Below are 17,722 nucleotides of genomic sequence, written 5' to 3' on the forward strand. Positions count from 1 at the left end.
TTTTTATTCTAGGGATATTTTGTTCTCAATTTACTTAATAAAATACTTTTAAGCAAAAAAATTATGGTAACCCTAAAGTTGTGTTATTTGAATAAACTTACACCTGTTTATTGTGAACTAGAACGTTTCTAAAAGAGTCGAATTATATGACAAAAAATTATGAAAAGTACAACTTATGAATAATCTGTTTTCAAATTGCACGTTGTTTCTCGCGGTATTTTAACTGTCTTTCTGATTTCTCAAATAAAATAATTATCGAATTATTCCTTTTTTAGCTTTCAACAACAAAAAATCATGTGATGAAATATTTGATTAAAAAAATGAAAACAGTTTGAAATCCGTTCCAATAAGAAAAAGTATTGCTGAAAATTAAATAAATACATCTTAAAAAATTACCAATGGAAAAAAAAAAAATGCACAGCAATTAAAGATTTTTTCTTTTTTGAATATAAAAAAAATGTAAATTATTTTTTTTGTGCAATTATATATGTGGAAGATATTGCGGTAAAATATCAAAACCTTGATTACTTTTTAATTAATTAAAATTTTAAAAATATCTCTCAGGTACACATTCCAACCTTCCAAAGTGTATAAATTTGCTCAGTTTGGTAATGCTATGTAAAATGCTTTAGCCTACGGAAGGTCAAAATACACATACACATTCTACTTTACTATTAGCAGCAGAATATTTGTAGTATTAGTGGTTATTATTATATTAGTATTAGTAGTTATTTAGTAGAGATAAATTTATCGGATTTTTGTAAGCGTGAGAGCATATGAAAGTGCATTAAGGAATCTCGGGACTTTTAACAATTATACATAAGAAAGGGAAAAAAAAACCATCATATTTTCCAACCCATCTAATTTACAAATGAAACAATTGTGAAATTTGAAAATTGATCTATAGAACATTCATATACCATTACATAATTTCTCATGTTTTCATATTACTTCAAGAAAAAATTTTTAAAAAATTATAAAGAAATATAAATTGGATATTTTTTCAAAATCTAGAAAATCAGTACTTTACTGCACGCCGGATTTTTAGTTTAAAAAATGGTCAAAATTTTCAAAATTTATATTAACTTGGCCACAAAATTTTCAGTTTTGAAGCTATACATACTTTTTATAAAATATTTTTTAATTATAATTATTTTCGGAAATTGAAATTTTTATCTAAAAAAAACTAATTAAAACTCATGTAAAACTTTATCTGTGAAAATTTTGTCTATAAATGGATGTATAAGTCATAGAAGAACTTATTCTGAGAATGTGCATGAAATTTCAAATTACTAGGATCAGTAGTTTTTAAGATTTTATTTGTGCGCAAACGCAACATTTTTTTTTGTTGTTGTTGTTGGAAAAAAAATGACATTAAAGTTGAAAAATAGTAAAAAAAATTTGAATAAAGTTATATAAATTAAAAAGCTCTAGAAACAGAACTGCCTTTAGTTAGATTAAACTGTTACTTTTGTTTTTTGAAAATATGATTTTTAAAATACAATTATCAAAAAAATGAAATGCTGAGAAATATCTAATTAAAACTTAAGTAAAATACTTCTATAAATAATTTATCTAAAATTTGATGTATAAGTCACAAAGAAATTTATTTTGAGCATTGCATGAAATTTTAGATTATTAAGATATGTAGTTTTTGAAAAATTCTACGCACAAGCTTTTTTTTTTTTTTGGAGAAAAATGACGTTAAATTAAAATAATTGAGAAAAAATAATTTTAAAAAAGGAATGTGAATTAAAAAATCACTGAAGCATAGACACTGTCCTTAGTTAGCTAAAATTGCTCCATTTCTTTCAGAATTTTAAGTTTTTTGTGCACCAAAGAATGCTGCATTTGTTATGTCTTTTGGCATTCTGGCAGAAGTTCCTATTTACTTTTAATCTGAGTTGTTTTAATTTTTTTTATCGATAACTCTGAAAGTTCGATAGTATTAATTCTGGTACCAAAAAGTTCAGGAAAGATGAGACATTAAGCCATTTTTTTTTCAGAAAATCGAACAATTTGAAGTTTAAGTCCTGGGACCTCTTAATAGCAGATGGTGACCTCAATTATTTGCGACTCAAAATTTCTCCTATGGCTCAAAAAAGAAAATGTAGTTCCTTATTTTCATGACATCATTTAAGCTTCTCATCCAGTTTGCACAGAATGAAAACCTAGTTCCGCGTCAAAAGTGCTCTCAGCAGTCAAGCCTTCACCCAAGTCATAGTGAAAAAAGAAATTACACCTGCTCAAAGCAAAGGTGTGTGCCCCAGAAAGGCCCCGGCGGTTTCGGACATCGTAAATCGTCGTCCCCGCGTTGGCCCCTACCTCACTCTGATGGCCTTGACAAATTCCCGGTAAGAATGTGGTTCGTCTCTTTGGTCCCGAGGGCGAAAACAATTACAGGTAACCCCAATTTAACATAATAGGTTAATGTTACTGAAAGGACGTTTGAATCACATTTTACTACCAGAGTAAAGGTGTATAAATATAATACCAGCGGGAGTGGTCTCTTAAAACTTTCTCGCATATTCTCTAATAAAGGTGTAATCCCAGAGAATGCCGTGCATAGAATTGGCGTACAAAGAATATTAAACTTTCGAGTGAATTTAGCAGTTTTACTGAATTTTTTGTTCATCCTTGGCGAGTTATTAGGCGATTAATCTCTGGCATGCGGTTAACAGTATCGGAAATCTAATTCGTGTTTTAAACGCGTTTTTCTCAACCGATTGAAACAAAAATTTGATATTAAATTGCGCTTGCAGTCACAAAATCTCATACCAAATTTAATGTGTTTGAGTTTTTGAGTTATCGTGTTTACATGTTTCTGAAAGTGCAGACCGACAGACGGTCACTTCTTGTCGTATTTGGCACAAACTTTAAAGTTTAAATTGTGTAAACATTTATGTACCAAATTTTATTTATCTAACTCTTTTCTTTTTGCAGCTATCACGTTAGCTTATATTCGAACAGTTCGACACATAGACTTCCTCTGAATGGATTTTGCTCAAAATTTGATACATATCTTCGAATTTGGTGTAGATACCATTTACTAAAGTTCATCAGTTTTTGAGTAATTTTTGTCAGACAAACAAATAGAAGGACATTTTTCAAACTCAGATCTAACATATAGAGATTCGTCAAGTTTTAGACTGCCGAATTTACTCGAGTTTTCTCGAGTTCGATTTTTTTTTTTTTTTGACATTTACAATACTTTCTCTATACCATGTATAAAAGAAAGTAAAAATTGCCATTGGTGTTTAGCTCAAACCTCTATAATTTGTTATATTATACCTATAAATTTAAGCGCATACATGGAAGGAATAAACTATTTGTTAAAATTAAGTTTTCAAGGTTGAAAATTTTAATTATAATGATTTAACTGTAATTAAATAATTATTTAAATTTAAATCAAATTAAATATTTAATTATTTTCAGGTATAAATATTTTCCTAGATTAATATACTAGCCACTTTTAGAGGCAGGTCATTTCGCCTTCAAAATTGTTATGCTTAATTCCAATTATAATGGTTTTTAATAAAATTTCATTATTCGATGGTTATGATTTTTATTGTCTGTTATACGAGATGTAGAGAAAATATTATAGTCTTTAAAAAAAAAAGTCGAATTTTTGACCAATATCCACTTTTTAGACCTCCCTGTTCGAAAAATACATTTTTTCCATCAATCCTGACTGTCCGACCGTCCTTCCATCGTCTGCGAACACAATAATTCAAACGTGCTTTCAACAAATAAAAAAAAAAAAAAACGAAATTTGGTATTTGGACTTTAAATTAAATTTGTGGATTTCTTTCAAATTTTGAGCGAAATCCATTTAGAGGAAATATTGAAACAAGCGAATTCGATAAATACAAAATGCAAAGAGTATTGGGGAAATAAGAGAGATGCATAAAAAATTATTTCATCGTATGTAGGAAGAGAAGTATCACCTTAATAAAGAAATAACTGTGCCTGCTACAAATTCATTTAACGATAATATTGTGTCACATTTTCGACAAATTTTGATCGTAGCCAAAGACTTCAGATCATTTTTTTTGTAAGAAAACATGTATTTAAAATAATAAATTACATTATTATAAATTTATATAAGTATTTTTTTAATGGAACGCATTGCTCTATCTTACAGTGGCTCCCAAAAGTGTTCGTACACTAAAGAAATTTGCAGAAATTGTGTTCTATACTTCTTAATAAAGCATTTTATTAGTTGGTTTTTTTTAATTAGCATCTTTAAATAGTTCTTAATAAAACTGAACAAATATTTTTATAAAAAATCAAGTAGTATTGTTCTAAAAAAATAAAAAAATAAAAAATGTCACAAAATTAGAACACAAAAATCTTATTATTAGAACACAAAACCAAACATTATTTATTTAAATTCATCATAAAAATATCTTTTGAGGCTTATTTTTCTTCTAATTGAAAAATACACTAAAATCATTTGATTTCAGTATTTAATATCACAATTATTTATTCTATTTACTTTATTCTTAGATATGATGCGCATTCGTAAAGAAACGAGTTTAGACGTACGAAAATTAATTATATTTCATTTTAAAGCTGGAAAATCAATTAGAGGCATTGCAACTATAACTAATCTACCTCATTCAATGGTGCAAAGCATAATAAAACGTTACAGAGAGGGAAAAAGGATTGCAAACAAGCCTCGTAATGGCCTCAAATTCTGTCAGCTAGAAAAAGAAATATTGCGAGTAAATTTCTAAAAAATTCACGTCTGAGTGCAATAAAGTTTACTTCACAATATAATGAATCAAATGGAACTTCTATTTCCTGTGAAACTATTCGTAGAATTCTTCGGAATGCTGGTATACATGGCCGCTCTGCACGAAGAAAATTCTTTGTAAGTCAGTAGAACAGAATTGCTAGGCTTAAATTTGCCAAATCTATGATAAACCAGCCAGAGAGCTATTGGAATCGTGTCTTATTTGCAGATGAAAGTAAGTTTAACATCTTTGGATCAAATGGAAGAATCATTGTATGGAAAAAAAAAAAAAAAAAAAACGAAGAACTTAATCCCAAGAATTTAGTTGGAACAGTAAAACATGGCGGTGGAGGTGTCATGGTTTGGGGGTATATGTCAGCGGCTGGAGTAGGCAATTTAGTATTCATTGATGGTATAATGGATCATAGAGTTTATATAAATATTCTCAATAATAATTTAAAAGTGTCAGCACAAAAAGTGGGCATTTTAAACAACTTTGTGTATTACCAAGATGTATTACCAAGATGTAGATTATTTGTGTATTACGATCCTAAGCACACGGCCATGAATGTTCGTCCTTTTTGCCTCTATGATTGCCCTCAAACCCTTAAAACACCAGCTCAATCACCGGATTTAAACCCTATAGAACATATTTGGAAAGAATTAGAGGTGCGAATAAGAAGTCACGACATTAAATCGAAAATTCAACTGAAAGCAGTAATGATCAAGAATGGAACAAGATCGGTGGAGAAGTAACCGACCGTTTAGTTAAATCTATGCCCAAACGTTTAAAAGCTGTTATAAAGAATAAAGGATATCCTACTAAATACTAAACATTTATAAAAATTTAAAAAATTTCATATTTAGTGATGTTTTTTTAAAGTGTATGATCACTTTTGTGTCCTATTTTTGTGCAATTTTATTTACTGTCATTTTAAAAAAAATAATTTGCATCGTAATTAAAATTTATTCTTCACTGCTTTATTAAGAACTGTAAAAATATGCTATGAAAAAATTTTCAAGTAAAAATAAGAATATATAATGGTAAATAATGAGGTTTTTAATTGATTCTTATTGGTGTACGAACACTTTTGGGAGCCACTGTACATGAAGTCCCGCCTTTGTCTATCAACGGAATATTTACAATTTCTTTTAATTAAAAGTCGTCTGCATTTATTCAATTATTTATTATGCTTAAAAAAATATCAAAACCTACTGGGAAAATGCACATATAGAAAACTAATTTCATTAAAAAAGTTTATATTTTAAGATGACATAAAAAAATTTCGTAGAATAATTTGATTACAAGTTACTGAGGAAATACGACAAAAAAATTTTTAGAATTCTATTTACTTGATTATTTAATTAACTTCTGTAATTTAAAACTTCGCTTAAAGAATGTTTCGTATTACAAGTAAAATTCGAAAGCAACAGGAGTCAAATAAGATTCGAACACAATTCCTGGCTCAAGATGATCGCATTACCTCACATACATAACATTGTGACCCTTAAAGCAAAACATGTTTTTTTTTTTTTTTTTTTTTTTTTTTGAGAATGAAGCTAAACTCCATTTTTCTCATCTAAATCATTTTTGTTGCCAAGTTTATGTTGCGTGATTCTTTCAATTAATTACGCTTTCGGATTTGGAAATTTATTACAAAAGAAAGGAAAAAACTTTCACTTTTTAGAACAGTTTTAAATATTAGAGATTATCTTCTTCTTTTTGCATTACCACCAGCTTTAAGTAAAATAACGTCGTAGACATCAATCATCAGTTCTAACATCTTCTACATGCGGCAACGCGATTTGTTCTGTCCTGTGTTCTGTTGAACACTTCATCTTTTCGAAACATACAACTTCAAGAAATTCAATAACAGTATTTAAGGGCCGCCCCCCAAAAAAGCGGGTCTCAGTGTAAAGATGACTTAGCATGTTTTTGAAACAACTTTTATATAAGAAAATAATAGTTTATTATCGTTTAACATATGCTGTCTAATGTATCGTCGTCGGTAGGGATTTAAATCCTCATGTTTGCAACATTTTAATGTGGAAACTTTTTGCATAAAATTCTATAATATACAAGACTCTTTAATGAAATAAAATCTGCATTCAATTTTCAGCAGGATTAATAAAAGATTTTAAAAAATTGCACGAAAATGAGGCCATTGACAAAATAAAGTTTTTAATTTTTAATTATTAGTATAAATTTTTTTCGGACTAATTTCCCCCGAAGTTTTTGTGGAAGAAAGGCAAAACATTGGTTAATTTCTCACAACCTGAATCGGGTGCTGTCGATACATTATATCTGTTTCATTTTCATGCAAGAGCTTGACGTTTCTTGCTTTTGTTTTATTATTGATTTACTCTTATTTTTAGGCAATGCTAAATCTTTGCGTTGAAATAAATAAAAACCTGGCAAAAAAAAAATTGTATTACAATAAAAATTTAAATTTTTTTGAATGATAATAGAATAGTTCAAGGTGAACATTAATTTTAATGTACTTTAATAGCTTTGAAATGATAAAATTTTGATTTTTAAGATTAAATATTTTTTGTAAAATTATTTTCACCGAAATTACTGCAAAATATCGGTAACATTTCGGCTAATTTCTATTTAATTAACTTATAAATCTTGAAAAGGTGACAGTATTCTTTCTGCTGTCTTCACGAATTAATGTGCAAAGTTTGATAGAAATCGGCTCAATCGCTTAGGAGGACACATGGAACATACAGTGGCTCAAACAATCGAGAATACACCTTACTTTTACTTGATAAATCAGACTTCCAATATAAATAACACATTACTGAGAAGTACAAACATGTTTTTATTTTTACACATGACAATGGTATAATTTAAAGTAAAAATAAAGAAATGTGGCCTCTTTTTAACTGTAAAAAACAGTTGCACACACCACCACAGTCCCCCGATATCAGTGTCATTGAAAATCTGTGGGTGACACTCGAAACCGTGGGACGGAAACTCAAAATTAAAAACCTATTTAAAAGAAGTGGTGCAAGAAGAATGGGGTAAAATATCTTCAGATATAACAAAAAATGGTCGAATCGGTACCACTATGTTTAGAGGCCATTATTAAAGTCAAAAGGCATGCAACTAAATATGGAAATGTTCTTTCTATGCAAGATATTAGAAAAATTTCGTTGGTATAATCTCAATTTTTTTGTAGCCAAAATCTGCATGTGCTAATTTGAAATGCTACTGAAACTTTTCAATTCAGCAATTTTCCCTTGATTGATCTTTAATTTTACTTTAAATTAAACCATTTGTTATGTGTAAAAATAAGAACATGTTTGCACTTCTCGGTAATGCGTTATTTATATTGAAAGTCGCATTTATCCAGTAAAAGTAAGGTGTACTTTCAATTATTTGAGTCGCTGTACATACAAATGTTTATAATCACAATGACTATTATTTATATCAAGATTAAAATATAGATTGAAGCAGACGATTTTAAAAACCACCGAAAGCTGATTTTCTCCAAATATTTGAAATATTTGTTATATTATTGATGCAAATTTTATCCGCAAATATTGAACTATAAGAAAATTTCAAAGAGCATTTTGAGAGATATTAAATTAATTAATTAATTTTTTATTTATAAAAGCTTGAAAATGAATTAAAACAATGATACTTCTGTTAAATTTGATAATCGTCTTTGAATTTTCTCGTAGGATTTTACTCATGTGTTCAGGCAACAACTCATTGTGTTATTCTTGCTCGTCAATAGGAAGAAAAAAAAAACTGTTCACCAAAGATTTATTTCACATGAATTTGAGAAGTGCGCTAAGGTTTTCTTTTTGTTATCATCAATTCACTGCTTTTAAACATTCAAAAAATGTAAGAAACAAATATATATTAACAAAAAGAGAAATTTAAAAAATAATGGTAGATTAGATCAAAGTCTTAAAGTTGATTTGCAAAGGAGTATTTATAAATTTTCTGATTTCGGAATCGTCTGCACTAAATTATTTTTTTAAATTAATATCAAGCGAAAAATATTGCACAAAAATGAAATTGACATCATTGAAAAGTTACAATTTTTATTTTAAGATAGGGTAAAATTAAATTTTGTAGGATAATTTTCTACGAAGTCCCTATAGAATAAAGGCAAGATCTAGATTATTTCTCATAATCTGAAATTTTTCTCATTTCTGATAATCTCCACGGCAGTCATTGAATATTCGTTTCAACTGTTTGTAAAAACCTTACTTTTCCTGATTCAGTCAAAGTGACAGACCTTTGTTTACTTTTAATGATTGTTAAATCACTGCCTGAACATCATTAAAATCGCTATTAAATGGTATGTATAAAATAAAATAAAAATTTAAGGAAATAATGATAACATAGCTCAAAGTCTTAAAGTATCTACAAATTTTTTTATTTCAAAATCATCTGAATAAATTTTTTAAAAAATAATCAACAATAATTGAAAGAGAAATTTCATAAAAATGAAACTGATATCATCAATAATTATTTCTTGGAATAATTTCGTTCGAGTTCCTGTGGAAGAAAGCAAAATATGAATCAATTTTTCATAGCCTCCAAAGGCTAATGTCGAAATACATTCTGTTTCATTTGCTGGTAAGAGATTTACTTTTTTTGCCTCCATTTCAGCGATTGACTTATGCCTATTTTTAGCCATTGTTAAATTATCACCTTGAAGTAAATGATAAGCAGCGACGTTTTCCAATAGAACATAGAGTTTGCACTGCAGACATTAAAGATACTATATTTGGCACTTAGTTGCTTCTTAGGTTATAAAAACTCACTAAGACAAGAGTTTTTCGAATTTTAAGTAAAATTGAATAAAAATTTTAGCATTTTTATTTTCCCGTATATGAAGTATAGAAAAATGGCAGTAATTGCCAAAAAAAAAATCCGAACTCGAGATTTTGTCGAATTTTTACATTTTAAATCTTCCTGAGTTCGCAAAAACACATCTTTGGAAAATGTTCGTCTGTCTGTCTGTGACAAAGATAATACAAAAGCGATTAGAACTAGACGGATGAAATTTGGTATGCAGTCTCAAAACCAAATTTGTAGACTTATGTCAAATTTTGTGCAAAATCCGTTCAGAGGAAGTCTGTCTGCCCGGCTGTTCGAATATAAGTTAGCAAGACAACTGCAAAACGAAGAGAGCTAGATAAATAATATTTGATACCCAGATTTAATCTCTTTAGTTTAGACGCTACCAAATTTTCAGTGAAATCCAAAAGGCGGTTGATAGTCTGTCTTTCTGTACTTTCACAAACATATAAACACAATAATTGAAAAAATGGAAATATTAAATATATCGAATCTGGTATATGATTTTGTGACTTTAAATGTAATCTTATGTCTAATTTTTGTTTCCATCGTTTGGGAAGAATGCGTTTGAAACCCAAATTCCATTTTTGGGATTTTTGACCGCATGCCAGGGATTAATCGCCAAATAACTCGTCAAGAATGCCACGATCGATTCAGTAAAATTGTTAAATTAAAGCAAACAGTTAATATTTCGGGACTATTGTACGCCAATTCCATGCAAGTCGTTCATTGGGAGAACATCTTTACTTGAGAGTGAGCGAGAAAGTTTTGGGAAGACCATTCACGCTGGTTTCTGAATAATTTCGGAGCGTATATAATTTTTTTCTATAATTTTAATAAATTAAAAAAATTAAGATATCTTGCAATAATGATTTTCATTCTTTCAGTACCTAAATTTAAAATCATATACGTTGCAGTAATATGAAATTGTTTTATGTTGAGTGTTTATGCGATCGGAATTATATAATTAATAGTCCGTTAAAACTGTGATGGAAAAGAGTAAAGAGTGGAAAAAATACATAATAGTAATTTTATCGACGTTAAGTTCTTAATATGGCTGTCTAAAAGAAGCCTAGAAGTTTATACCTTGGTGTATTGCCAGATAAAGAAGTAGGGAGGGGGTAGTTTTAACACTATTTCGCATTTAAATAAAAAAAAAACATTAAACTGAAAAGGAAATTTTAAATTAAAAAGTTGTAGATATTGAAAACCTATAAAATTAGTTATAGAATTAATAATATATTGATTATACAAGGAATATAAAAACATTAAAATTTGGAAAAATATTTTATATATTTTTTTATTATTATTTGTGAGAAATTTCTAGAATTCCATTTAGATAACCATTATTTAGCAAGGAATGATTGCAAAATTTTCGAATCAGTAGCCGCATTATTTTCTGAAAAATCGTGTATATTAAAAAAAAAAAAAACAGGATCTTCAAAAAATGTCTGTAAGTATTTTTCTATCAATCAAAAGCCACGGACAGAAAAAAAAAAGAATTTTGTTCTAAAAGTATTATCCCACGATCTCAAACGACTTTTATTATAATCGATTTTCAAATAAATAAATAAAAAGCGGTGGAAATTAAAAAAAAGCAAAACATATCCTTGTGGCAATTAATTATCAAAAAAAGAAATTTTTTTTTCTTGGTTGTATTTGGGAACATAATGGTAATCGAGAAATGCCGTAAGAATAAGGCAATAAGAATTCATACAAAATGTTAGCTTCAAATTTAATTTTCAGAAGTCTTTTTTTTTAAATCGTTTGTTTTTACACCATTTGTGATAGTAGAATACTACGTGTAGAATAAAAAAAATTAATTCGGTTTACAAAAAAAATCCTAGGTCTGTTTTGGATAGCCATCTCAATACTTAAGCCAAAAAAATTGCTGACATTAATTTATTCCAAGGAGAAAAAAAAAGCTATTCGACTGGACTATAATAGTAAATAATATATATATATATATATATATTAACTTGATTCTAATACTTTTGTATATATATATATATATATATATATATATATATTAGGCATATATATATATATATATATATATATATATATATATATATATTAGGCATATAGCATATATATATATATATATATATATATATATATATGCCTAAAACATTATTACAAAACGATGCTTTTCAGGACAATATATTCGAATTTTTTTTAAATTTTATTTTTCTTAGATAGACACATTTCTAATAAAATGGATTAGATCGGGATTTAATCAATCCTGATAATTAAAATTTTATTCAGTTCAGAGTTAAACAATTTAATATTGGAAAAATTCTTATAACAGTTCCTAAATTAACATTTACATTATTTGTGTTATATTTCGTATACAAAGAGCTAAATAAAAAAGAAATAAATAACGTTGTTGAGAGTAGATATAACTTTGATATGAGTTATTTTTAGATTTTTTTTATTTAATGCTTTAATGTGGTATGTAGAACAAAGGAATTGTGATTTATAGTATGTAGAACAAAGGGAAAAAAAGAATCGAATTCTTTTTTCGCATAACGTCTTTTTATTATTTAAAGTTTATTCAATCAGCAAAGACATTAAATCCTTCTAAAGCATGCTGTACTTAAAAAATTTTATACAGTAACAGTATTTAAAACATGGAATATTTATATTAAGAAGAAGGCGGGTTTGTATTTTCGAAAATGTTGAAACATTCCCAGAACAATATCATCATTTTTAATTACAAGATTTTGACAGAATTTTATCTTTGAAGCATAAATGAAAGCTTCATTTATTTTTTCTGTTATTGTTTTAGAATCATTTAATGAAAGATATATACCATGTGTGATCGTAAACAAGATGCTTTTGGTATGAATGAAAAAAGCGATACCTTTTTACTTAGCAACTCATCGATTTGATACCGAAATTATTATAATTAAGTCAAATGAAAGCAGCTCTTCCAAGTTTTATACGGATTTTTCCCCTGAGTCTGCAAAAAAAGAAAGAAAAAAAAACACTTGGAATGATCTGTCTATTTGTTTGACTCTTGGTTTTCTTGAGGATTCTATAACAAACATCAAGATTGGTCTCCCGAAAACTTACTCGCATACTCTCTAATAAAGGTGTAATATAAGAGAAAGGCTTGTATGGCATTGATATACAATAGATACAAAACATTAGCTTTTGGCGTGAATTTAGAATTTTTACTAAATCTATAGTGAGATGGTTGGCGAGTATTTTTTTTTCGATTAATCTTTGCTATGTGGTTAACAGTACTCGAAAATCGGATTTGTGTTTTAGAGGTGTTTTTCCCAATCGATCGGAAAAAATTACACAAAATTCCATACCAAATTTGATATATTTAAGTTTTAGCGTTTTTATATTATCAAGTTTGCATGTTTCTGAAAATACAGACCGACAGACAGTCAACCGCTTATTAGGTTTGGTTAGACACTGGATATATGTCTACACTCTAGATGTTAAATTTGTGTACCGAGTTTTATCCATCTAACTCTCTTTACTTTTTAGTTATCGTATTAATTTATATCTGAAAATCCGGACAACACCGGAATTTGCTCAAAATTTGGCAGAAATCAATAAATTTGGCCTGTAGCCCGTATAAAAAAATTCATTTGTCTATCTCAAAGCGTTTTTAAGTTATCACAGACAGATGGACATTTTCCAAAGACGTGTTTTTGTGAACTCAGAAAGATTTAAAACGTGGAGATTCGACAAAATCTCGAGTTCGGATTATTTGAAAATGACTATAATTTCTCTAAATTACTTATACGAGAAAATAAGAATTGCAACGAGTTAGAGAGTAGGAAATTGGTATCTGATCTGATGACTAAATTTTATATTTACGTCACATTTTTCTATCCTGATTCAGACTTAATCCGTCTGAAGGTTAATTTTCTGTCTAGCTGTTTATATATGAACACAATAACTTCAAAAAAATTAAGAAAAATATACAAAACTGGAGAAAAATGAAAATGAAATCTACGATCGCAAATTTCAAGTTATCATATGAGAACATTATTATTTTTAAGTCATTATTTGTCTTAATTAATTTAAGTCATTAACCAATTTAAACCGGTTTGAAACAATCACGACACTTCTCTATCATATATATATATATATATATATATTTTAAAACTTTCATTTTCAATTTTTCTAACTGGCAAACAAAGTTTTGGAGCTCGACCGATTTTGAGATGAAATAACACCTATGATGTCATAATTCTACGTCAACCTTTTAAAAACGCATCTACTCTCAAAGAAGCGTGCATAATAATAAAACAATAGTGGTAAAAGCAGGTCAACCTTTTAAAAACACATCTGCTTTCAAAGAAGCATACGTAATAATAATGCAATAGTGGTAAAAGCAGGTAAAAAAATATATGCGATTAAAAGATGATGATGAAAAATGCCATTTATGCTCTATTCATTGCCTACGCGATTTCGAGATTTTAAACCTTCTAACTAAAACAACATCATGTCCACACATGATAAAAATGAATTGAGCTCAAAGAGGATCAATAAATGGATTTTGTAAATCTATATCAGAATTGTGATTAAATCGGTCAACAAAACGAACTACGATTCCATACTCATTTCGCAGGGCAATATGGCGAAACTAAATACCGTCGTTGCGCCATATTGAGACAGCATATGAGAAAATTAAGGAGAGAAATTCTATCTGATTTAGCATATGTATATAATGCATCATCTACAAAAGTAAACAGATTTATTTATTTTCTCTTTGCTCTCCCTTATACGAAGTATACAAGCAAAAATTATTCTAAATGCCAAAATGTTCGAATTCCAGATTTCGACGAATCTCCTTCTTCCAAATCTCTCTGAATATATTTGCAGTCTCCTATACGTAGTACAGAGAAAGTAAAATTCATATTCGAGATTTTGAGGAATCGACTCGTTTTAGACCTCTCTGAGTTCGAAAAACACGTTTTTGGAAAATATCTGTCTGTCTGTCCAAAGATAACTCTAAAAGACTTTGAACAAGAGGGATGACATTTGGTATATTATCTTTATACCAAATTGTAGATTTCTTTCAAATTTTGAGCAAACTCCGTTCAGGAGACGTCTGCCTGTCCGACTATTCGAATATAAATTAGCACAATAACTGCAAAAAGAAAAGAGTAAATAAAATCTGGTAAACGGATTTGAAGTTTACAGTGTAGACCAGAGATGGCGAACCAATGGCACGCGTGCCATTGATGGTACACGATACAATATTTTGGGCACGCCACTGATCAAAACGGTTAGCATTTTAGTTCAAAATAACAAAGTTACTTATAAAGTAATTCGAACATACTCGAATGATCGGTTGGCGGTGAACATATTTCCATTCCCTACTCTATTTCATACATGAAAAAAAAAAAAAAAATCGGGCAATATCATTGGTTCATCTTTATCTTAGTTATTATATGCGAACTTCGAAGTAATTTCAGTTCGTATTGTTAGGATTGCACATCGTAATTTTCAAAGGACGAATTTGGAATCATCGCTGGAAGCACACTCGTTTGTTAACATCTTGCCTTAGTTACGTCGTGGACTACAATTGGTAATGATGTAAAGTTTTTCTACGCATAGCATAGTCACTTTCTTTCACACAACTGTATTCTAAAGTTTATTTGTGTTATATTTACGATTTTTAACTTTTTTTAACATGGTGAGTTCAGCAAAAAAAAAAAAAAAAGAAGTGCAAGATAGTAAGTGTAACTGAGAATTTCAAACTTGATGGACTGAGAAATATGGCATGATAAGGAAAGGCGACAAAGCGGTGTGTGTTTTATGTTCTGGAACAGTGGTATATAGAACATTTGCGTTTGAAACGGCATTTTGAAAGAAATCACAACTCCTTTTGCCAAAAGGGTGAACCAGAGCAAAAAGAATGAATTGCAAGTGCAATGAAAGACAGAAATAAACAGTCGACGTCTATGATCAAATACGTTAGCAAATATTGCCATACAAGTTACTAGGTTGCAAATGTCATTGATCGGCATAGTAATAAGCTTTTTCAACAGGTCGAGTTTTTGAAGGAAGCCTGGTTAGCATGCGCGTCCTCACTTTTCGATGATTTTGATAATAGAGATAATTTAGCGCATCAAAGATATTCCTCTGTCTAGAAACACAATAAAAGAAAGAATCCTAAAACTGGCCGGAAATGTATCAGATCAACAAAAAAATGATATTAACCCCGCTCCTTTTATGTCGCTGTGTCTTGACGAAAGTACTGATGTCACTAAATCTGCACATTTAGCTATTTTTGCTCGATATCGTGCAGGAAACATCATTAAGAAAGAATGAATTACGATAACATCGTTGCTAACAACTACAAAGGGCACAGATATTTGTTCGGCTGTTAAAAATTCGCTTGCTGAAATTGATTTAAAAAAATGCTTGAATAACAACTGATGGTGCTCCAAATATGGTAGGCAAAAAAAGCGGTTTCATTAGTTTATTTCAAACAGACGTATGAGATTCGATTCTTGAATTTCACTGCATTATTCACTAACAAGCCTTGTGCGCTAAGAGTGGTTTAACATCTTTTCATAATCCAATGGCGTTAGTCACAAAAGTAGTCAACCTCATATCGTCGCAGGCTTTAAATAAGCGAAAGTTCGATGCTTTGTTGGATGAAGTCAACTCGATGAATAATGGCTTACTAATGTATAATAACGTTCGCTGGTTAAGCCGCGGGAACGTACTTCAAAGGTTTGTTGACTGCTTGAAAGAAATCAAACTATTTCTGCAAAATGAGGGAGAAATTGAACAATACCTTCAGTTGTTGGATATTATGTCGCTTTCAAAATTGATGTTTTTTTACAGACATGTGGCAACATTTCAATGAATTTAATTAAAACTTCAAGGCACAAATAAAACAATTGTCACCATGATGAATCTCATTCGCACTTTTGATGCTAAAATGTAGGGTTTGACGGTTTTTCAAACCCGGTTTTAAAAACCGGTTTTTTAAAGTAAATTTGTTACGTTTGAAAACCAGTTTTCCGGAACGCCTGGATATTCCTCTTCTTCAATAAAAACAAACAAATATTTTGAATTTTATCGGTTGGGTCCAATTTGCCTAGCAGCTGAAGGTTTAGGGCGACGAGATGCCAATTTATTAACAAGTGAAGGTATATTTAAATTTCTGTTAAATGAACTAAAAAATTTAAACACTGAAATAAGTTTCAAATTATTATATGCTTTAGAAGAACGAATTCAAAAAAGAAGACAAGTAGAATGAGCAACTCTTTTGCTGTATTTGCAAAATCCACAAAACATTTCTAGTTCAGTGAAGAAATCTAGTGTAGTTTCTTTAGCTTCAAAAACCGAAATTATTAAGTTATCTGGAAAGATATTGTCTAGAATATTTGCGAATTCTTACGTGGAAACCAATTCTGATGAAGAGCAAACCGAGAAACTAATCATCAGAGTAATGCTTTTTTAAAGGAAGCCATGGAAAAATCAATTCATAAGTTTCTTCAATACCCTGAAGGAAAACTTACAAATCCACTGAAAGCAAACGATTCTTATATCATTATTTGAGGCAAGGAATAAAAGAACAAAAAAAACACACCCTAGATTTGTTATTTGATGCCAGAAAAACTATAAAATCAAGCTCAGTAGATAGTGAACGAGTATTTTCAATTTCAGGCAATATTGTCTCCAAAATAAGCACAAAACTTATCCACCATTCAGTGGATATTTTATGTTTTTTAAAATCCTATTTTCTTAGGAGAAATTTAAATTAGTGAAAATAATATAAATATTATTTGAAATCGTTGTTTGCGTTTTCGTTATTTTGTGTAAAAATATGTTTATGAATCCTTAATTTTTTTTTTTTTTATATTTGGACTTTGATAATGATTTTGTTTTTTGTTATTTTATATAAATTAAATATTTTTCCCTATTCTTTTTTTTTGTTGACAAAAATTTGAAAACCTGCTAAAACCTGTTTTTTGGAAATATTGAATTCGAAAATCGGTTTTTCAAAAAATCGGTTTTTGTATAAACCCTACTAAAATGCATGTTTTCAGAAACGATATTATTACAAGAAACTACAAGTATTTCCTAAATTTGAAAAAAATATCAAAGATTTAGATGTACATAAAAAACCAGACGAAGAAAAGTTATTGAAGAATTTATTTCTTTAATTG

The 17,722-nt window shown here is 29.0% G+C and overlaps 1 protein-coding gene across 1 annotated transcript in view; it reads left to right on the forward strand.

Moving 5' to 3' along the window:
• The first annotated feature begins 2,126 nt into the window (after positions 1–2,126).
• The window catches only part of LOC129956774 (uncharacterized), a 75,872-nt gene continuing 60,276 nt past the window's right edge, over positions 2,127–17,722 (forward strand). Inside the window, exon 1 of the mRNA XM_056068717.1 lies at positions 2,127–2,403. Within this exon, the coding sequence (XP_055924692.1) occupies positions 2,127–2,403 (277 nt within the window). The remainder of the gene's footprint in view (positions 2,404–17,722) is intronic.

Source organism: Argiope bruennichi, chromosome 11 (genome assembly GCF_947563725.1).
Source record: "Argiope bruennichi chromosome 11, qqArgBrue1.1, whole genome shotgun sequence".
Lineage (NCBI taxonomy): Eukaryota > Metazoa > Arthropoda > Arachnida > Araneae > Araneidae > Argiope > Argiope bruennichi.